The sequence below is a fragment of the Meleagris gallopavo genome, chromosome 8 (genome assembly GCF_000146605.3).
Source record: "Meleagris gallopavo isolate NT-WF06-2002-E0010 breed Aviagen turkey brand Nicholas breeding stock chromosome 8, Turkey_5.1, whole genome shotgun sequence".
NCBI classification, from domain to species: domain Eukaryota; kingdom Metazoa; phylum Chordata; class Aves; order Galliformes; family Phasianidae; genus Meleagris; species Meleagris gallopavo.
In genome coordinates, this window is record NC_015018.2 from 21,153,146 (window position 1) to 21,176,258 (window position 23,113).

Consider the following 23,113-nt stretch of genomic DNA (forward strand, 5'->3'; position numbering starts at 1 on the left):
AAAAAAACAACCACTAGTTCTTACATTCAAGGCAAATTGAAATTACCAACTCGATTATTAATAATTATGTCATTAATCAGATTTCTGAAATAGAGGAGCAAGTAACATGGTGAACGGTGGGGACTTGTTCCTCTCTACAGTGATGTTAGCGGCACAACATAATCATCAACTCAACAAGAGTAATGCTGCTCTTGACTCTGGTTTGTTAAAGATGACAGCTTGCATAAAAGATAAAGTCATAAATTTTGATACAGTAATCACAAACTGATTTACTCGTGGTAAAAAAGAAATCTTGTCTAATCTATGATTAGGCCGCTGACTTCCAGTGAACAGACTTCAGAAATGATAATAATTGAAAAATAATAAAGTAACTGGAGAGGAATTAGTGAAGTATATGAACTGGCATGCAGGATGATCTCAATAATATAATCAACTGTAGAAAGGCGATTTAAAACCGAAATTTAAAAAAAATGGAGAACAACAAAGTGAACCAATAACTAAGCCTTGAGAAATAATTTTTTTTTTAAAGATCAGAGATGTAGAGAGCCAATAATAAACTGAAAATGCTAGTAAAAAGTCAGAAAGTATAGAGGGATTGCGAGAATTACTAAAAATGAAGTTACTCTTTGGAAAATCTACCTAAAGAAGGTGGTTTACTACACTAAACAATTCTTAGTACAAATAATAAGTGAGAAAGAGCAGACGTTATATGTAGCCTAAATATATCCAATTGCTACTATTTCTGACTTTTCAGGGATGTTGGTCATCTGGTTTACATATGTTTTGAGGGAAATGCACCATTAGATTCTAGAAATGATCTTTCCTAAGATCACCTACAGAATGACTAGTAAGATGCAGAACTAGTTACAATCCAAAAATACCAGGGGAGATCGAGGTCTTGAATACTAGTCCTCGTCACATGAAAAAAATCTAGTATAAATTTTACATTTTTTCCTACTGATAAGATATAATGCTAGGTATACACTAAAACCAATCAGTAATTTTCCTTTTCTAGAAAATCACTGGTTTTATTAATAGGCTTATGTGATATATCTTTAGTAAAAGCATACTATAAAAGATGAAAGAAAACCCCAATCTGCCAATATTTTTTCTGTTCTTCTTTTTTTCAGAACTCAGCCAGTAACTGCTTCAATACAAGTGAAGTCAAATTAACAGGTCTATCAGAATCATCCTTTTTTACACTGACATGTGGACATAACATCCATAAAGAAGAATCCATATAGTAATGAAGAACCTGGGGATAAGAACATTTATGGTGTTACATTATAAGCTAATGGGCAGGACAGAAGAGAGGGGAGTGAGATGCTGCTGGTGTTGTGCAGAGACAGCCTTGTGACTGACTACTTAGAGCTTTCTCAAGTGATTTTGGCTCAGAAACATAAATACATGAAAATAAAATCTGGTAATAACAGCACCAAAGTCTAGTCAACATTAAGAGAACCATTTTACAAGAAGAGATGAGTGTACGTGAAGGTAGTAGGTAAGTAATTTTACTTTGAATAATATTATTTAGTGAAAAGTGCAACAAGAATTTCACTTGAGAGTTTTAATTAAGAAAGGCATCATTCAAAGTTCAGCTATAAACTGGAGGCGCAGATTAAAACAATGCAGAAAGTGCTGAGTCTACACTCGGAAATGAAATTTAGCCTCATGCTGAGGAAAGGATAAATATTTACCTAGGATGTATAAAAAGACATGAGGCAAGACAGTAATAGCCATAATGTATGGGGAACTGATGAGACTTTCTCTGGATCTGCATGTCCAGAAAAAAATCTGCAAGCACTGTGGCAGGGTCAGAGTTCAACTATCAGAGGGAGCAGGGATATGGGAGCCTGTTTTATCAAGGGACACTGTAATGCTTTGGTTGGTTCAGCTTGGTAACTACTGAGCTTTGCCATGCATACATGCTGCTTTCTATCACAAGCCAAGAATGCAGAGATAGTCTTCCACTCTCCTTCCTGATCTTCAGAGGAAAGGGCGAGTATAGCCAAACACTGCCACAGAAAAAATGCTAAAAACTCACTGTGAAGTAATTCCTGTTCTTTATATTCACAAGACTGAAATTTAGCAGTTAAGATCATTTGGAACAATTTATGAATAAAATTTTTAGACTCTTTCCCAAGACTGCAGGGATTTGAACAGTTTCTGATGAGGTTGCTCATATTGTCTAGAAGGTAGCTTCACCACTTCGAATTAAACATACCTTCTGTGATAATCTGACTTTATAGTCATAGTCACGTTCACTGAGCACAACAAAAGGAAACATGGCAACCCCCAGAGGCAGGTTGGGTTTGCCCAATCTGACCACATGCCTGAGATGAGTAAAAAGAGAAGTGGGCAACTTGCTATCAAGGCTCCTTCCATTGTCTTTTCCCATTTGTATACATCAGAGGAGATCTGGCACAGTTACTCTCAATAATGGAATGAGTTAAACGTGCCAGTTTTGGGTCTTTTACCCAGCATCATTTTGATCTCCTGGCAGATCTTTCTAGAAAGATTTTCCTGTTTTTTCCAAGGTCAGTTTCTCCAAAACTGACTTGGAGAGAAAGAAAATAAAGCTTAAGATTTGTAACATACTGTGACACAGGACTGATTCCCCATTCAGGAATGAAGGCAGATGTGGATAAAAATGCCTCCTGGGTCTTTTTCAACAGGATACACTGAAAAGCGTATAACAAAATATTGTTTCCTCCATTTATTCTCTCAACCTCCAAATATTTGAAACTCAAGAATTTCCTGAACAATACCAGGTTTCTATGAATTCAATAATCCAGCAGGGATACCTCTTTCATAATATTATCCATAGCCTCTTGAATTCATGTAAAGTTTTAACAGCATCCTGCAGCAAAGTGTTCCACAGCTTTGTCTTCTGTTAAAAAATAATGATAACAAACCTTCCTTTCGGTTTGCTTTTTTTCCCAATTTGTCTCCCAGTATTTTCTCTCAGTATCCTCTAGTTTCTGTACTGTCAGAGATGATGAAAAATAGGTTGCTGTTCATCTCTATTATGTTATTCAGAATTTTAGAGTCTCATATCATACTTCCCTTCCTCTCAACTGTCCCTTTCCGAGCCAAGAAAGTTACAGGCAACTTGCTCATTCCTAGTGCTGCACCTCTCACCACTCCATTCTGTCTTGCCTTGAGTCTTTCAGAGATTTGATCACCTTCCTTAGCTCAGTGGACTGAGCAGACTGCCCATATTATTCAAAACGCAGCTGCTTAGCTTTCTTTCTGCAGTACTATACATGTTCTCTGATTTTTTCTCTCTTTCATTAATAATACTTGTATTTTTTAAGTGATACTGAGCAACGAGCAGCTGTTTTTATGACATTATTCACTATCATTTCATAACATCTTTCCTGAATTTTAATGGTTAGCCCAGAACCTTTTTTCTTCCTTACATGACTTAATGTATATTTCCATTAAATTTAATTTGCCGTTTTACTGTGCTGTCAGGGAACCCTCTCCTTTGCTTCAGTCATTCCTCAACATCAACCTTCATCTTCTGAGGCTATGATAAACTTAGTATCTCCAGTAAATTTGGCTATCACGTATTTTATACTTTCCATATTCACCTGATTCTCTCTGAAATTGAACAACCCAGGTATGCTACTGTAATCTTTTGTTTTCTGAGTACTTCTTCTCTGTCTCAAAATCTACGGACCCAGCAAATACTGAGACATACGGATAGGCAAGTCAATTGCTTTACTCCCTAGAGCATGCTCCAGTGTCACTGTACATGATAAACTAATGACTCAGAAAGTACCATAAAAAATGGTGTGAACAATACAACACCTTCAGTGGACAGCCTAAATTTCACATTTCTCAAGAAATTGGAACTACCTTGATGTTCCAAATTTAAATAATACTTTACGCATTTTGTCTATGCCTTTACAATTTTTCTGTAATACATTTTAGGAGCCAAAAAAAAAAGCTATAAAATTTTAACTGATCTCCAGTGGATCAAAAGAGCAATGTATCAATTTTCTAACCAGCATTAGAAAACAACTTTATGAATCATAATTTGGGTGTTTGATCTTCATTTGTTTGCATGGCATGCAAACAGAAATGTCACATTCATCTTTACAATGCAAAAATGTTGTATGTTCAATTTATTTGGAGTTTTGATAAATTTTACATTTGAAAATAAACCATCTTTAAAGTGCCAAGTCATCACAGTCAAGGGCTCAGTAGAGGTTTTTTTTTCACATTTATGGGAAGTCTATATGAAATTAATTTTGATAATAATGAAAGTTTATTGTTAAGTGTACTCAAGTAAGACATGTAGTAGTTCAGTTTTTCTCCTATTTAAAACAAGAGGAGTATTATACTCACAATTTGTGAAGACTGCTAAGTCCAACAAACATTTCTGGTGTTAGGCAACCAATTCTGTTATTTGAAAGATCTCTGAAACAAAACAAAAAAAAAACAACCCACAACAGTGAAACATTAGTTCTACATTATTCATATACACACCCAGATAATCACAAAGAGCCTCTTTAATTTTAATGCTTAAGAATACAGATACAAGCAAGAAATAAAGCTTTATTCAGTAACATGACTGAATTAAACAACTTTCACAACATTATATAAAGGCTATTTAGCAATATTCCACTCTTAGACATACCACACTGCAGGTTATATTAATCGCACTAAAATGTGATTATATAAATAAAAAAGAAAAACTTATCTTCAAAACAACAGATTTATTCTTTATCACATTTATTAGTGCCTGCTTGCTTAGTTTTGAAAAGCATTATGTATCCTCCACTTTGTTGTGTGCAGTAGTTAGTCAAGATGGACACATTTTTACTGTTCACTAACATATCATCTCATGGGTACCATTCTCTCTTGTTGAAGAAATCACAGAAACCAAGGAGAAGTTAATTTTTCAGCCAGTAAGAAGTTCAATCTTGATAAATACTAGGAAAGCTCTTGCAAGAACAATACAGTGGCTGCCTCAGACTACGAATACCACAAGACATTATGTTCTGTAACTGCTGTCTGCAGAAAGATGAATGGGTGCTTTCTCTACAATTCATACATACAACAAAATGTACGGAGTTCTTTTAGAAAGGAAACAAAAGAAGGTATAAACAATCATGTTGTGATAGCAATAGGAATTCTGCTCTCAGGAATATTTTGAAATAATGTTTAATTTTCAAGTACTTGATTTTCAACCTTGACTACAGTTTTCCTTCATATCAACTTTTTTTTTAAATATAACTGTAGTAATCTCAGTATTTTAAGTGATTAAATGTCCATTAAGACATTAAATTTTATCTGAATATATTTTTGTTATAGAACCAGTGGTAGCCTTCTAAGTTCTTTATTGCATTGTGCAACAATATCTTTCTCTTGCTACAAGAGAACACAAACAATCAAAACAGCAGAATAAAGATGAATGAGTTTGATAAATCCAGTTGTTTCTTTCATGGAGAAATATCCATTCTGCTAGAATGTGAAGGCAATGTCTTTAGAATTCACTACTAAGGCTTTCATCAGACAAGGAATATATTGCTGTGCAATGAAATTATGAAATACTGCATTAGTATGAAAATATTTCTTAAATGCTAATCAGGGATATGAAGTAGGCAACAGATGAAGAAAATAGTCTGCAGAACAATATAGTGCCAAAATTGCAAATTAGCTGTTATTCTCTAAATTTTTCTAGTGAAAGCTAGAAACTCTTAAAACTCTTAAAACACAAACTCTTAAAACACAACCTCAAGACAAATACACATTTATTCATATGTATCTTTCCCTTAAAGAATTAAATAGTAAGCAAGAACCCACTCAATTCTTAGTTGGTTAATGCTTTATTTCAGCCTAAGAAAAGTCTGAACACATACAGAACAAAACGCATCAAAAAGTGGAGCATGATTTGAGTGGCAGGAGTAAATTTCACCTAAACTAATCAAAACAAGTCATTTTTCTCAAAATGTGACACAGTAAAATGGTATTTTTAACAAAGCAAAAGGCTATCTTTCCTCTTCTGTAGGCTTTTATCAGTGTTATTTTCATGGTAAGATGTATGTGGCTGAAATCTCTGTATTATAAAATCCATTTTTAAAGGCAAAAAGAAAAGGTAGCTTTCTGCATATTTCTCCAGACTAATACATATTATATTAGGTGTTACTCAATTCATAATGTACAAAGCTGGTGCTCCTTTTCAGGAGTAAGACATTTACCTTAATAATGTTGACTTGTTAAATTGATGTGAGAGAAAGCAAAACTCTCCCCTGTTGAATAACCAGGTGTCATAATTTTAGTGCTTCATAAATTTTCAATTTGCAGCAGTTTTCTCCGTCCCTTTTTAAGTAAACCCTTGAAATAATTCAATTTTTAGTTTGAATACAGATTAGAAGATTTCTGCAAATCAGCTGCAGAAAACATTTTGATGTTGACAGCCTGCTGTTTATCTGCCTGCCTTGACAGTTGTATCTCCTGCAATTGCCCATTTTACACCAACTTCAACATGTGAAATAAGAAGATATAAAGTGCAGCCTTAAAGTAATGACTGTATTCAGCATTCAACAGGAGTTTATAGTATTTATTGCTTCTGCTCAGCTGTCTGCTACCCAATTGTTGAAGAGCTGAAGACTGCAGAGATTTTCTTACCACAAATTATATCTATTTGTATCAAACTTGAAAAGCTGGTAATTAATCAACTCACTGTCTCTTGATTGCTCCCAGTGTTACATGTTCATGCCAGAAAGAAGGGGTCTTTTTCAGCTCTATTCTGAGAAATCCTAACATTACCATTCCTAATTTTCTAAATAGTCATTTCTTCTCATTTTTCCTAACACCAGATGATTTGATCTTGGACTTCTCTCTGACAGCTGATCTAAGTTTCAGCTGTCTAAGTTTTCCAGCATACAGCCCAGGACATGAACAGGCTTCCCGTTTTTCCCACCAGAGGTCAGGGTTGTGTTATTAGAGTACGTGGCCAAAGCAGTAATTAGTGCTTGTTTTGATCATTTCATTTTGTCCCCAAATGCAGTGAACACTAAAGTGTCAACCTTACATTTCTGTTTGCATTAAAAATGCATAGACTGCTCTGACTTCATAAGTACTACGTCATTGGCTTTGTAACCAAACACACTAAAAGTTAGTGGTTGGTGTCAGAAGACACTGCTAGCTGTGTGATCAGATATTGAAACTTTTATTTATATGGTTCAATCAGAGATTTAACCTCAGAGAAAAAAGCAGACAGATTAAAAAAATTTCTTGCTTTGCATTCCTCATCATCTAAATTTTATTATTCTCCTAAAATAATTCTCATTTTCTCACAAGTCTCTTCACCTGAGACGTGTGCACAATGCCAAGCAGACTTCAGGCACTGATGGCTGCTTTGCTGTACGTGGCCATTTGGATACTGGCACTTGGAACACTTTAAAAAGAGGTTTCAGGTTGTGAAGAATGAAGGAGGATCTGTAGTCCTTATTAAATAAAAAGCCCCTCTTGTAGAACTGTGGTAACTTTGATACTTTACCTTTTTACAAATGTAGTTTAAAAACCAGTCAGTGCTTCTGAAAGTACTTTGAGAAGATTGGTAGTGAGAGGAATACAGGAATAACAGACAGGACAAAAAGGCAAAAATAAAAAAAATATCCAGCAGTTACTACGAGAGTTAAGAAAATTGTAGGCAAGTTCTGAAAGATGAAAAAGTTTCCTTTCTAAGAACTTATTTTACAGACCCGGCCTGTGATAAAAGTAAGTAGATTGTACATAATGAAAAATAAAAAAATAAAAAAATCTTAGCACAGCACAAAGCTATGCTTACACTGCAATGCTTACACTTGTTTAAAACCCTTGGTTTTATTTCCAATGAATGTCTACAGTGACATACTGTCTGCTACGTCAATAGTTAGGTGTGTTTTTGAACTTTGCAGAAGTACCTTTGAAGACATTTATTGGAAAGCATACGTATACTTAAATGGGAAAAAAAAGAAAGGGGAAAAAATAGAAAAAGGAAAAGAAAATAAAAGGATGGTAAATGTAAAAAGTACAGCGTGTGATTTTTTATTCTCCAGACAGTGTCCTCATTCTACTATTGCTTGGTGGCATATGTGAGTTGCCCAAGGATAGAAATGTTGATACAAACACAATTTTCAGAATAATTCAAATGGAATTAATACTTACAGGCGCTTCAGCTCTGAAAGTCCATGGAAGGCCCCTGGCTCAATTGTGCTAATCAAATTATTCTTCAGATCTCTAGAAAGACATAAGAGAAGGAGCAATTAATTACCACTTCCCCTATTGTACAAGTGCTATACAAGAGGAATGATGAATGTAATGCAATTCTAACCTTTATTTGTCTTCTGTAAAAGATGTAATTTCTTTTAAATTGCAACACCAAAACCATTACATCTTTTGCAGTTTATAATACCATATTTTTCTAAATTATAAGGTTAATATTAGATTTAAAAAAATACCTGTTTTAATTATTCTCTTACTTGCAATTTTCTAAACAAGCTTACCAGCCATTCTTGCCCCAGGAAAAATGTTTTAATCAATGAGTGAATAAAATAGTCAGCAAAACAAGAGCCTTTTAGTTTGCTTATTACTTGTGCTGTACATTTCTCATTTCCATGTAATGTAGGCAAAGCAGCTGTCATGCAATACATAAACAGACAGGTCAGCCTTCTGTCTTGAAATACAAGTAATTTCTCATGTTTGGCAGATAGGTGCTTCATTTTGTAGTTGGTGACATCCAGAGGATCAGTTGTTGTACAGATAAAGATCTTACTAGCATTAGTAATCTCAACTGCTCTTGGCACAGTGCTTGGGGCCACGACACTTCTCTCATTTCAGTCCCCACAGAGATTTACTATGGAATTATCTCAGGCCTCTCCATGATGTGAACACTGAAGAAATGCCTTCACTGCAATTAGATAAGCAGGCCTAGGAGACAAACGCTGCAAATTCTTTCACAGTCACTGTTCATCTTCTGACAATTTACAATTCATAGGGAATGACTGGTGTGCAATAATATCAGTGCTGTTTCTCAGATTGGCCACTTCCAGAACATACCAGCCACTGCTACACCTCTGCCAAATGACAGCAGTCAGAGTCACCTTATGTATGACTCTTTATTTTATTGCAAATAAAACCCATGCTGAGTTAAATCATGGTTCCACAAAAACCTCTCAATAGGGTGAGATTTTATCCCAAATGATTAACTCACACTAAGACATATTTTAATTTGAAATTTGAATTATGTTACAATCAGTTTTTGTATTTTACCAGTAATTTTTTCAGGTCTTTTGAATGCAGTTCCACAAACTTGTGCTTTATACCCTTTTTCCTTTAGTAGTGATGTTGACAAGTGGTATGTCTCTAGTCAAAGTCTCTGACTCATAAAGGTCAAGTTCAGCTTTTAGCCTGCATCATGATTACTTATGTACATGAAGCCTTGTCTTACATATTAGAAATGCAGAACTATAGAAGCACAGCAGGCAAACTCTGTGCTGCACCCCATCCTGTGACATCACTGAACAAAATAAACAGGAGAAAGGTAGGAAGGAAGGTACAGATTTAAAATGGAGAGGAAACAATAAGCTTACTAAAATGCAGATAGCATTACATATACTTACTAACAGCGTAACATAAACAGAGGTAACAAGGATTCATAACACTATGAGACAAATTAGAAAGCGTTTTAGCTATGTCTCCCCAAAAAACAGTGCTTTTGTTTCATACCGTTGTTATCTTAGCTTCATTTAGATATGTCAAAATTCCTTTGCTTCAGTTGTTTTCACTAATAAATCATTATTCATTCATAATGCAAATAAAATAAAGTCAATAAAATAGGTTAATCTGAGTCCAACACAAACACAATAGATACTATAAGGAAATATTAAAAACACACTATTACACTTTTCAAGCACTGACGTAACTTCTAAACAGTGATGCAAGAACACAAGCATATCAATACATATACATACTTTGAGCACATGCATTGCATAGCACATGTCAGTTCTAGTTGCCTGAGCCACAGTGACAGTCCCTCAGGTGCTAAGCCAGCAGAAAGCATAAAACCCAGAAGAGTTACCTTTTCCCTGTCAGTGTACCGTATGGAGACACAACCATAGCTGCCCTGCCTGACAAAGGGAATGAGAGCCCATAAAATTCTCCAGAGTTTTAAGGAAACAATAGGATGAGCCAGAAGCAGGGAAAGAAGAGGAATGGGAAAGCAGCAATTCTGGAGACAGGTAAAGAAAGCTGTCATAAAGGGGCGATGCTTGGGCAAGGATCTTGATGGTGATTTGAGCATTTGTGGGAAGGCTGCAAGATCTATGATGACTTTGAGCATGAAGGCCTATGACAGCTTTAGACTTAGGTGTAAGCTCTTTTCTTCTTCCAGAAAATCACTAAGTATAGCAAAGGCAGAAACACGAATCTCAAGGCTGTTCCTTAAAAACATGCCAGTAGAGCACAAAACAAACCCATAGACAGCAGAGAGAAATAGGGATGACAGCCATCCTCCTGCAGATTCTCTGCCCCACTCCCTAACCCAGGCAAAGCAGTTTTCTCTCTTGTGGTGTCTCCTCCTGCAGGATTTGGATGAAAGTGGCAGCTGCAGATTTTATCACAAATGAAATACAGTTGATAACATTTTTCATTATAAAAAAACACTATGTAAGAATTGGAAAAAGCTTTTTCTTCGCACCTGCTCATGAACAAAAGCTTCACACAAAATTTCTGCAGTCTCACCTGCAGAGTCCCATCAAAGACAGTTCAATATCATTGTTTTTTTAAGTTCTTTACTGTGAGAGTGGTGACGTGCTGGAACAGGCTGCCCAGAGAGGTTGTGGATGCTCCATCCCTAGAGGTGTTCAAGGCCAGTTTGGATGGGGCCCTGGGCAGCCTGGTGTATGTCAACGGTTTACAGGCTAGTTTGGTCCGGTTCCGTGACTAGAAGGGCGGAGGGATCCGCGGGTCCGCGCCCCCGGAAAAGGAAAATAGGGGATCCTGAAATAATTGAAAACAGCGGCAACAATCTGAGGTGAAACAAACTAATTTACTAAATACAGTATCAGCAGAATATAAGGAGAGAGAGAGTGTGTGTCTGGAAGGTGGATCGGCCTCACCACAACGCTGAGATGAGAAGTGCAGTCCAATTGAGCCGATGAAGAAGCGCAGGCAGAGAAGCTCAAGCGAAGAAGAGAACATCAGGTGACCTTGCCGGGAGTTCTATCTCCTCGCTGACCGCAAAGTCCCCTGGGGAAATGTAGCTCTTCTTCTCCTCCAGACAGGCACCCGAAACTTGAGCATCAGCAGTCAAACCCCCAGTGCATTGCATGATGTTATTATGTGGAATACTGATAACCAAAAATCATGAAACCATGGCAGTGAAATATTAAATGAGGAGGTCGGTGGCCCTGCATGTGGCAGGGTAGTTGGAGATTCATGATCCTTGAGGTTCCTTCCAACTCTGGCCATTCTGTGATTGGTAAAAAATGGAAAATGACAGGAGTGCATTTTCCTTTGATGGCTTAGCATTACTCAATGTGTAGGTGATACAGTGCTTCATTTTTTTGGAACCTTCAAACATTCATACCAGAACATCTGGTCTACTCTCATGCTGTTCACCCCAAACACCAGAGCTTAGATACCTGCAGGCTGCGCTACTGACAATATCCTCATGAATGAAATGCAGACCCTTCTGCTTTTTACTGGGTTAAATATGTAACTAAACAGGTCAAAGGGAGTTCTTTAGTTTGCAGAAATGAGCCCACATGGCAAAGAAAGAAAGGACACTGTCCTCATTATCTGAGCTTCTGTATTCTTAGAATTTAAAAGACAAACAAGCAAACCAAAATAAAACAAAAACAGTCTGATAAGATTCATTTTTGGATCTACACTGTTTTAAACCTCATGCTTCACACTGGAATCCATCTAAAACCAACTTAAACACATAATTCAGAGCAAACATCCACATTTCAAAGAAGAGATAACTGACAATTTTAAGCTTTACATCAATTATGCACATTTTCTGTTAACTGCCAGCTCATCTAAATGCTCCACAAATTGTAACTGGATGAATCAGCACTATAGGCTGTAAGAATGATAAGCAACTCACAATAAACAAAGGAAACAGGAGGAGTGGCAAACTGTTTCCAGGTGAGCTTTAATGACAGTCAAAACAACCAAGTAAACAAAAGGTCCTTCACTTACTGAAATCTTTTATGCTCCATTTTATGGTAACTTTCCTGTTTCTCCATAACTGGTAACCACATAGGAAAAAAACAGCCTAATCCTAAACTATCATGTACAGGAATAAAAATGTCCAATTTCATGTTAGAAGAGGCAGACTATTTCAAGGAAAAGTGTCCATCGGTTGCACTGTTCCAGACGAAGACATCTGGTCTCCTTATTTTGGAAATTGCACTTAAATTAGCTAGGGCATTTTAGTAAGGATATTCTCAGAAAATTGTAGATGATTATACTACCCACAATCCTGGTACCTTCTTAGTAATTAGTATTATTCCATAACTTTTCCATATACTTCTGACCTAACAAAATAGGTGTTTTCTTTCTTGGCATTATTTAAGCCCCAAATGTGAATAATACAGATAAATTAAATAATCTCTCACTGTACAAATTCTACATTTGGAGAATTTCTTTCTTTCTTTCCATTTGTATTTTTCACAAAACTAATATTATTAAAATATTAAATTTGTGTATCCCATTTTCTAGTTAGCAGAGTTTTTTTATATTGAAGCCTTATAGCAAGGAGCATCAACTTTCACTAAGCTAAATAAGGAAACTAGGGTAAATTTGGTTGTATGTTTACATTTTTTCCCCAAGAGCCACTGCTGAGGTTTGGCAAAAGGTCACGATCCAAGCCACGCCAAGCTCAGCCCAGCCTGGGCCACACACAGGCGTGCATGCATGTGTATTCAATGAAGTGATTTTATCATCAACCAAAAGCAAAAAGGACAGAACCCCAGTATCACAATATTGGATCATCATAGCATGACCCAGTTAAGGCTTAAAAAAAGAGAATTTTATAACTACAACTTATGGTTCTGCATCATTACTGATGGAGAATTCTGATTTTAAATGTATCTATTCCAAATCTGAATGATGTTTCGTTAACAGTGTGGGTCTATATATCCACAGGCGTGACCTGAAAATAAATCAAAACCAAAGTGCCTTTTACAATTACAGATAGATGGAGGATCCATGACGTTAGCTGTAGCCATAACTGCAGCACTTATATCTTGGCTGAACAACTACAGAAAAAATAAAATACAACAATATTTATTGAAGTATGTTCCCACTCATTTTATTAGAGATGCTAGAGGTATTTACTGCATAGCACCCTGATCTTAACTAAACATGAATAGAAAAAGAACACATAATGCACTGCATTATTAGAAACAAATCTCAAATGATTGTGGTAAAGTCAACAGAGGAGAGTTCCCTTTTCCCTTACAAGTTTGAAAAAAATTGTAATAGTTAGGCACTGTCTTTTTACTTGTACATAGATAACTTGTATCTCTATGCAAATAACAAGGGAGAATTCTTTTAGTAATATTATCACAATTCTTTTACTACTGCTATCACAAGTCATTTGGTTTTGCTCATCTTACTCATTAATCTTTAGACTGATTTTTACTGACTTATGACATCTAAGAGGATTTACCTCAACAAAAGCAGCTGAATTAAGGAGGGGAAATCTGCATTTGAACTATTCACTTCCTGATGGCTTTGCTGAGATGTAGATGAAACAAGAGAAAGAGGCTACTAATGGATCTTTACAGGAATGTTTAAAAGCTACTCCCAGCCTCTCAGCTATTAGACATCTTCCATGGCCAAACCCCTAATTATCTAAATGTGTCTTTGGGACTCTTGATGCCTCAAGTTCACTGCATGCACTTATACAGGGAAAATTGCTGAAGCATACACAGTCCATTAATAAAAGAATCAATTCATCTTAAACTGCATCCTGACAGCTTGGCCATTTTGCATCCAACTCTTTCTCTCCTGACTCTGCAGGATCTTCCCCCAACTTCCAATAGATAGACTATAGATATTTCAATACTTATTCCTAACAAGAATGTTCCGCTAATTCCACTACTTCGTTCAAATTTCTGACATTGATACATCTTTCATAAAAAATTATAGGTTGTACCAAGAGGACATCTGTGTTTAGAAAGCTGTCATTATGGTGCTGCAAACTTTCCAAAAAAGCTCTGAGAAGAGCAATCAGTTGTTGAGCAGATGCCAAATACCAATGAAATACGACTGACTTTCCACATTTTGCATATTACTACGAAACAACAACAACAGAAAAAATATAAGCTCACATCTTCCACTTCTTTCTCATGTTAAATTCTCAAACTAAACAAAACTGCACTTTTGCTCAAGAAAGGAATACAGACTCAGAATCAATTTAAGAGATTCACTTTATAACATTGTGATCACAGTGGTGGGAAAGAGTATAACCAATGCTGAAAGACCACATTTAGTATATATTCTGCAGTGAAAAACAGTGACACTTTGATGGCCTTGATATTATTTAAACTTATTTTCATTTTCACTATTGGTGATTGCATTACTGGCTATATACAGTAAATATGGGCTGATATCACTATCAACAACTAAAGCACACAGTGCTCCTATGAAACTCCAGAGCTCTAGGTTTGTTCACTGTTTTTCAATTGTTTGTTTTTTAAAAAAAGATAGTGAATATTTAATCTATTTTCCAGAACCAGAAAAAGTTGTGTTGCATTTAAGTTTCAAGGACAATAAACGCCAACATACACAGAAACATGAACAATAACTGTGCCTTTCCAGACTCTGGTGACAGGTCTTTTGTTTGTTTGTTTAGTGTGGTAGTACTCTTCCTTATTATTCATTTTCCTTTCATTTTCTTTTTTAACCCAAGCCATTACTGTTTGGATTGCCTAAAACAGAACACCCTAAGGACAGGACAGATGTACAACCACTGGCAATTCAAGGTATTAAGGAGTGACTGGAAGTCGCAAACCAGTCATTATGATGGCAATAATGGCCTATAGAGCAACAGAAAGGTCATTGCCTTTTGGTTGTTTTTTTTTTTTTTGGTCTTAAATATAATGAAGATGACTCATTCACATCAAATGTGCTGTGGTAATGTAGCAATTATTCATTATTTAGGAACAAGCCTAAAAATGCTGAACCATGTCAGTAACAGTAGCTGAAACTGCAGAGAAACAGACAGGCTTTATGGCAGTTAGCTCTCTCAAAGTATCCCATAGAATGATATTACGTATTTCATTTCAGTGGTAATAATGGTAAAGCAAGACTATACAGCTCAGATACAGTACTGTAACTGAAGGGACAGCTGTCAAAGAAAAAGTGAGAAAATGACATGGAAAAGAAGGATAAACTTTTGGTGCAAAACTTTTGTTGATGCATTTTCCTATATAAATACTTAGAAAACATTTTAAAGGATTAATTTTCCCAGTATAAATTCTTTAAAACTTTCATTTTAAATATGACAGCAACCAAACAGAATCTGGAAAGATGCTAAGAATTCCTCTAGTTCAGTATTTTGTTACTGATAATTCAAAATTAAATGTAATTTCTAATAAAAATAAATCATTTCATTTTTCCCAGATTCTTTCTCCTTGGCCTGTTTTCAGGTAGTACAAATTCAGCAAAACATTCAAATTCACACAGCTGTTTCCTTTTCCTGGAAAATACCCCAAGAACAGAGATTTGGGAACTACAGAATTGCTCCACAGGGCTAAAGCAGTAGATGTCAAGGTGTTTGATCTCTAGTGTGCTGAGGCATCTCTGTGAGACATCTCATGGCTGCAAAGAATTCAAGGCTTCCTCAATTTCTGCCCTGACCAGGACTCCTGTGCTTTTTCTTTCTTTAAATGAAATACACAGTCAAAATGAAATGTAAATAATACCAAGAAAGTGAATGGAAAGATAAAAAATGCTTTCTGCTGGGAAAGGTTTAAAATCCAGTGGACTAATTATTATTCCATTTTCTAAGGCTGCACTTATTCCAGCAATGTGTACTGAGAATTCCTAGATTAGATTTCAAACTGCAGTCACCACTTCACAACTTAACAGCACAATTTCAACTCTAGAAATGAAAGATGGAGGACAGAAGTAAGGAGAATACTTTTGTTGGTGATAAGCGCTGCTGAACCATGCTAACACGTTTGATCAGTCAGATACCAATTCCTTTTGCCATCCTTCGCATTGCAAACTGAACTCCTTTTTCCAGCGTACTGCTTCCTACCTTCCTCTGTAGCATCTCTTCTCCTGCCTTCTTCACATTGACTCTTCTCCAGCATCTCGGCTGGGCCAGAAACACTGCCATTCTATCCCACAGATATTTAACTTTATTTGTTAAAACGTCATCCATGCATGGAGGGATGTCTGCAACTCAACAGGTGCTTTGGGGACCCACAACCCCATTTTCTCCCTCCCTGACTGCCACACTGGTTAACTAATGGGTTTATTTTGTTTTCAGTTAGTTGTGGAAGTGAAGACTGTGTTTTGCAGTATAGAATGTGTGCTGTACTAAGAACGCAAGCAAACTGATGGGATAAATCAGTAGATCTCACTTTAAAGCTCAGAATCATGCCCACATGTGACAAAGCCAACAGTTATTTCCCAACAAAAGAAAACTAAAGAAACAAAACTGGAAAAAGAAAAAAAAAAGGTTAACATGTTTCAGTGCTGCTAGTACTGCAAGTCTGCAGGAAGAAACTTCAGTGGCAGCAAAGGTGCTTTATGGCAGCTATTTTAACACATATCTATAAATCTGTGCTTGAGACAGCTTCTCTAAAAATGACAGCATCTGACACAAATTATGTGTTACCTTAATGACAGCACTATATAAAAAGTTGTATGAGTATATCACAGAGCTGAGATGTCTGGCTGCACATCAGGCTGACTGGACTATTTCCTAACGGGAAATAGGAGCTTAGAGATGCTCATAAATTCAGTTAAGTGACCTCCTAAAATACAGCTGAATTTCAGATGTTACATAAGTTAAAACAAAAACAACAACAAAAAAAACAACAACAACAAAACCACAGCCAACATACTATCCATTATTTAAAAAGTTCTATAAACTAAATTAACATTCCTGTCATTTCTGACCATTAACATTGAGTTTTACATAAATTGTTATGCAATTTTTCTGATGTGAGATGCCATCGTAAATCTATTCATGACTGTGCAACCACAAAAATAATCTTAGTATACAATCAACCAGTTTGTTCAACTGTACAAGTAATAAATTATTTACAAACTGTTGAAATGATGATCTAACAGCAGTTCTCCAAACAAAACTCCCCAGAAACACCAGCAGGTTTTAGAGGTGCATAAATAGTTCCTTATAATAACTGTTCCATCTAAGAAACATACCTAAATTAGCTGATTAGTTGGCTACTCTAGAGTAGGAATAGGGTTACAATTGACCCAGTGTGGTATTTAATTGTAGCATAGACCAAATCCTAGGAAAGATTCTTTTTCATTCTAACCTGATAGCAGAAGCCATTGATAGGATAAGACATAATATTCCAGGTTGCACTAAGGGAGGTTCAGGTTGGATATGAGGAAAAATTCCTTCTAAGAAAGAGCAGAGAGGTGTTGGAACAGGCTGCCCAGGGAAGTGGTGGAATCACCTTCTCTGGGGGTGTTCAAGAAAAGTGGAGATGCGACACTGAGGCACACAGTTCAGTGGGCTTGGTTGGGGATGGATTGGGGCTGCACTGATACCTTTATAGTCCTTTCCAATCTAAATGATTCTGTGAAATTATGACATCTCATTCATGGCTACAGTTTGTCTAATACAACGTGCTTTCATTCTCGTTGTCAACAACTCGCTCTTAATCACTGGTAATTTCTCCTAGATTTATTTCCTTTTACTTGCACAGTCATTCATTGAATTTCAACCAGAAGTTTCTGAGTTTTGTCACATCCTGCACATTTTGTTCTCACGGAATAACAATTGTAATCATTTTGAAGATATTTTATATTTTGTCATAAAATATTTACCTGATATTATATATAATAAAAACATAAACTGTAGTTCCTTCAATGTTGAAAAATCTTTATATTTTACATCTGAGAAGATGCACACAGCACATTTGGTCTTTTTAAAACATGCTGAGTTCAGCACTTATTCACAAAACACAACATGGAACTAGATTGTGACCTAAATCATTTTTATCCAAAAATTTAAAAGGCTTCTTAATATTTTTGTGAAGTAAAATAAATCATTGAATTGCAGGTTGTGACCATGACTTGCAAATGTCACTCTAACTGAAAAATAGAATAATCTTCATCTCTTGTGTAGTCCTGTTATGAACTATTTAATTAATGTAATATAAATGACTATATAAATGCAACAATGCCTTGTTTACAGGAAAGATAAATGATGCATAAAGATAACAACAGTAGCATCAGTAACCTATAATGGCATGGTGAACTCTTCCAACTTGATGATTATGTAGGTACTGATCAAGTAAATTTAAACGTTGAATTCCAAACATCTCTTGCATCTCTTTATGAAGACAAACTTGCACAGATAAGATTTCCTAGGAACCAAGTACTTTTTCAAAGCCAAAAATAACATGACCAACAGAACAACATTCATCCCTGGATAATTGAGAAAACCCTATGACATTTATTATGGAACTTTGATTTAATTGCAAAATTATTTTATTGACAAAATATTTGCCACATAGTATGCTATTTGCACTCCAGTACACATCAGCATCTCAACTGGGCTTCTGCAAAAGCACCTCTCCTCACTCTCTTCACTTGTCAAGAAAATGAAACTTGACTGCTGCATCTCTCTTCACATTGAAAAATATTAAAATGTTTCTTAACTTAGGAGAGATTTATTAAAATGGAAACAATGCTATTTCAAAGCAGCGTTTTTTCAAGCTATCTCAAACATTCTTAGTTGAAACCCAACCAACAGCTCTTCATGCTGATGAAGTAATTTTCAGTAATCGTGAACTAAAGCTCACTCTGTGAAATAGCAGAACCTGACCTTTTCATTAAGAGATAACTATGAATCTCTGCAATAGATATCTTAACATGAATCTCATTTATCAGAGAACAAATTTTTAAGGTTGATACCAGATTTCAAACTCATCCTTTTTCCTGAGAACTCTGACTTTACGAATGTCTGAAAATAACTCAGGTCAACAGATCAGCAACAGCTGCCAGAGAACTCAATAAATATTGCATATGTTGTTCTTTGGAGGCTTGAGTCTTCCTTTTGTAGGTTACTTTCATTTAGCCAATATTGAGACATCTGTTATATTTATATACCAACAGTATATAAAGAATGCATGGACACAGCTAGTCAAATCATGTAAAAGATTCACAAACTGCAAAACAAAAATTACTGAAATAAAAAGCAGAACCTGATAATACTATCTTCAATCAATTGTCCTGAACAGCAGAAATCACATTAAACATTTTCAAATACTCAAAGCATACCAAACTCAGAAAGAGTAATATCCACTGGCCACCAAAAGCATGACAATGAAAGTACTGGCCCAGGTCCAAAAAAGCACTTAGGCTGTCTGAAGCCAAACTTTGGTGGAACATAGGTACTCAGTCCCAGAGAGCAGCTCACATCCCCCTTTTCACCTCCCACATCTGCACAGCTGCTGCAGGTACCTCAGTGCTCACTTTTTAACTTCCAAGTACACGTACAAAAGCTTTTTGGAAATTGCAGATGAGACACGTGTGTGGCTGGGCAGGTTAGCAGCACATGCTCAGCACTGCCACAGATGCAAAACAGTCCAGTATCCCGAAGCACTGCAAAGTAGTGAGGCAGTGCTGCCATCTGTCTTTTCTGTGACAACAATTAGAGCTTGAGAAATGGAAGCCACAGCACCAGTGCTGTCCTTGCCCAAAAGAGAGGCATACCTACATTTAAGACACACAGGGAGATGAAGAAGCAGACAAGAGCCCCTGTCCTGTAGAACAGTATTTCTGTATATCATCAAATGAATGTTTATAGCAAAAACCCATTTTCCCCTTGATGGAATACCATTGGCACTTCACCTCTTTTCTTCCTGGCCCCATAAATCTTAAACACTCGACTACATATTGGCACAGTTCCACCGTAGCCAGACCCACGTTCTGGCTACAACCTTTCCCACAGATATATCAGTGTGTTTGGGCTGAATATGAGCTTTTCTCTCCCCACGTAGATATTCTAGGCAGCTGGCTGCTAAGAAAAGAGCAAAAGCACAATTTCTTTCTCTCATGGCCAGGTTAGAAAAGAAAACACTGAATGAGTTACACCTACAAAAACAAATGGCTTCAGTTGTAAATCCCAGTCCCACAGAGAGTTGCACAGGAAAAGAAATCATGTCAAGCTTAACATATTTGTAAGCACTCAGTGCCTGTTTAGGTCCTCCACATGATGGCAGGTTTGGATCCTCTCCTTACACACCTAATTCCTCCCATTCACTGCACACCGAGCACCAGCCTCCAAAGATTAGATGAGAGCTACAGTTTGAAAGCTAGATATTTATGCTATGCATGACAGTGCCAGGAGCCACTAAGTCCACTGTATCTTGCTGATGATGGGAGCATTAGTGACTTCCTCTGCTACCAAGCTGCTAAATTTTCTGTTTAAGAGCTGTATGCATTATTTACTACCCATTTGGCTGTGATTTAGCTTGTTTTTTAGCTGTTTTCAGATTGCTTCAAAATAGGCCAGCACTAGGTCCCACTTTCTCTTCAAACCAGCAAGTAAAAACCAAACAAGACAGTAGTAGCAAACTGGAACTGAGTGCATAATTAATGTGACACATGCTCTCTTCCAACACAGAGAGCTCAGGTATGTACTTGGGACTGCAGCTCAGATCTCTAAGAAATAACACCGCAGTGCAATATCCCTCAGAAATTATGCAAGGAAGACTTGGAAAAGAAATCATTCTCCTTAATTTCAGAAAGATATGCAGCATAAAGTTAGATATGATTTTGCATTTCCTTTCCCACATAGAGTATTTGAAAGAGAGTTAATTCTGAAGAACAATATGCACTATGCGCATATTCCACCCTTATCCCTTCCCCTCTGTTCATAAGTGGTGAGAAAGGGCAGCTGACAAAAAAATGCCACCCCCTATCTGTCTCCCACTCAGCATACACTAACCCAATTCTCTAAAATTTCATCATAGTGTTGCAGCTCATTAAATTCAGCTGAAGGATGAGAACTGAGCTGTGCCACTAAATGTGCACAGTTTGTGTTTACCAGCAAGAACACTGCATGCAGTGTTGCTTACAACATACCCTGTAATACGGAAGCATTCTTGTTGGCAGCTTTGACAATTTATCTATTCATATCGAAGTGAAACAGAGGCTGCTTTAAAACTGTTGCTCCTTGTCCTAATGGGAAAAGAATATTAAAAACTATCACAGTGAAATCTCTGTTGCCATCAAAAGGTCATTGATCCAACAGACAAACAACCTAGTGTTAATGATTTAACAAAACATTTTTCACACAGATTACATGCTCATCCATCAATACATATTTTTCACATCAAGAAAAGATTATTTCCTTCTGAATGTAATTATGAAGAACTATTCAAATCGAAAACAATACTTAAGTAATTATGTTTTTACCTGAAGAAACAAATTACAAGCACAATCATAAAGAAGAAAAGTTTGCTATTGTTTGGAAGTTAGACTCATGAACAGAGAATTGTCCTGAAAGAAAATCATAGAATCATTTGAGCAGGAAGGGATCCTCAAAGAGCATCTGGTCCAACTCCCCTGCAATGAACAGGGACACCTACAGCTCTATCAAGTGCTCAGAGCCCCATCCAACCCAACTCTGAATGTTGTATAATTTAACAGGGAGAGAAGCTAATTATATGGCTTTCAAGAAACTGAAATACAAATAATTTATCAAAACATGTACATTTAGTTCATGATTACAAAAAATGTACATTTCATTTCAATGAAAGCAATCATGGAAATGTTACTACAAAGGCTTCAAATGTGCTTGGTGGATACCAAAATAAAAATCAAGAAGTTAAAATCCAGTATCACTCATCATCATCAAATTTCTCAGTTTTACCTGCAACCATGTATGCATTTTTCATAATAGATGGTGACAACACATTATTACATATGAAATATAAGATTTATGGAGTATTTAACTATTCTTTGTATTGCTTTTAAGTGCTGTGTTAGTCACGGCTGCTATTAAATAAACGTGTTAAAAACATTGATAGGTCAGGGTTTTTGTTGCTGTTGTTGGTTTGTTGTTTTTTTTTTTTTCCTACATGAAGGCTTTACTCTCACACAGGGTAGAGCAATGTGAACAGTCATTCTAACTTTGAATGTAATGTCTGTGTAATGTCTGATTGACTGATTCAAAACAACATTGTATGGGCAGCATAAATTTAAAACCATTCTCTGACATAGTACCTACACGTGTAGAGTACAAAAAAGTTAGGTAACTCTAAAAAGGTAATTTCTGTAAGGTTCTGAGAGAGTATGAGCCTCAATTTTAGTATGGGGTTTAAACTTTGTCTCTTGGCAAGATACCAGAAGTAACCCATTTCTACCTGTGATTTATTTCCCACTGCTGTAATTCGATTCCATCTTCAGCATGTGAGTTGTTTTCAGGTGTAACACTACAGTTCACCTAGAGCTGCCACATTTAGTCAACATTCAGGTTAAGCTTTTACTCTTGATATCCTAACAGATTGGGGAAGTATCAATCTTCAACAAACTCACCATCTAAAATCACAGGGCTAGAAATGAATAAATACTGTATTCTACAACACTGACAAATCTGTCCCTTTACATATAAATAAAATACAGAGGATGATAACCGGAAGAACTTCAGCATTTGAATCAATAAGATTTGAACTGGAAGTATACTGTTCTTTTGGCTCAAGAACTCATTTCCAGGAACAAGGACAGCAAAACATTTATGTTTATAATACAGAAGACTCCAGAAGGTCCCAGTCAGGTCTGGAGGTCTTTTGTACTGTGCTAACAGATTTTTTTTCCCCATTCTGGAAATACATATATACATATAGAATGATATATATATGGACATAAGCTCACCCATATACAA

At 36.2% G+C, this 23,113-nt stretch overlaps 1 protein-coding gene across 1 annotated transcript in view; it reads right to left on the minus strand.

The window, feature by feature from the left end:
- The window catches only part of LOC100543833 (adhesion G protein-coupled receptor A3), a 214,922-nt gene that overhangs the window by 150,400 nt on the left and 41,409 nt on the right, over window positions 1-23,113 (minus strand). Inside the window, exons 4-5 of the mRNA XM_031554586.1 lie at window positions 8,167-8,238; window positions 4,357-4,428 (exon numbers count right to left, since the gene is read on the minus strand). Coding sequence (XP_031410446.1) covers window positions 4,357-4,428; window positions 8,167-8,238 — 144 coding nt within the window. The remainder of the gene's footprint in view (window positions 1-4,356; window positions 4,429-8,166; window positions 8,239-23,113) is intronic.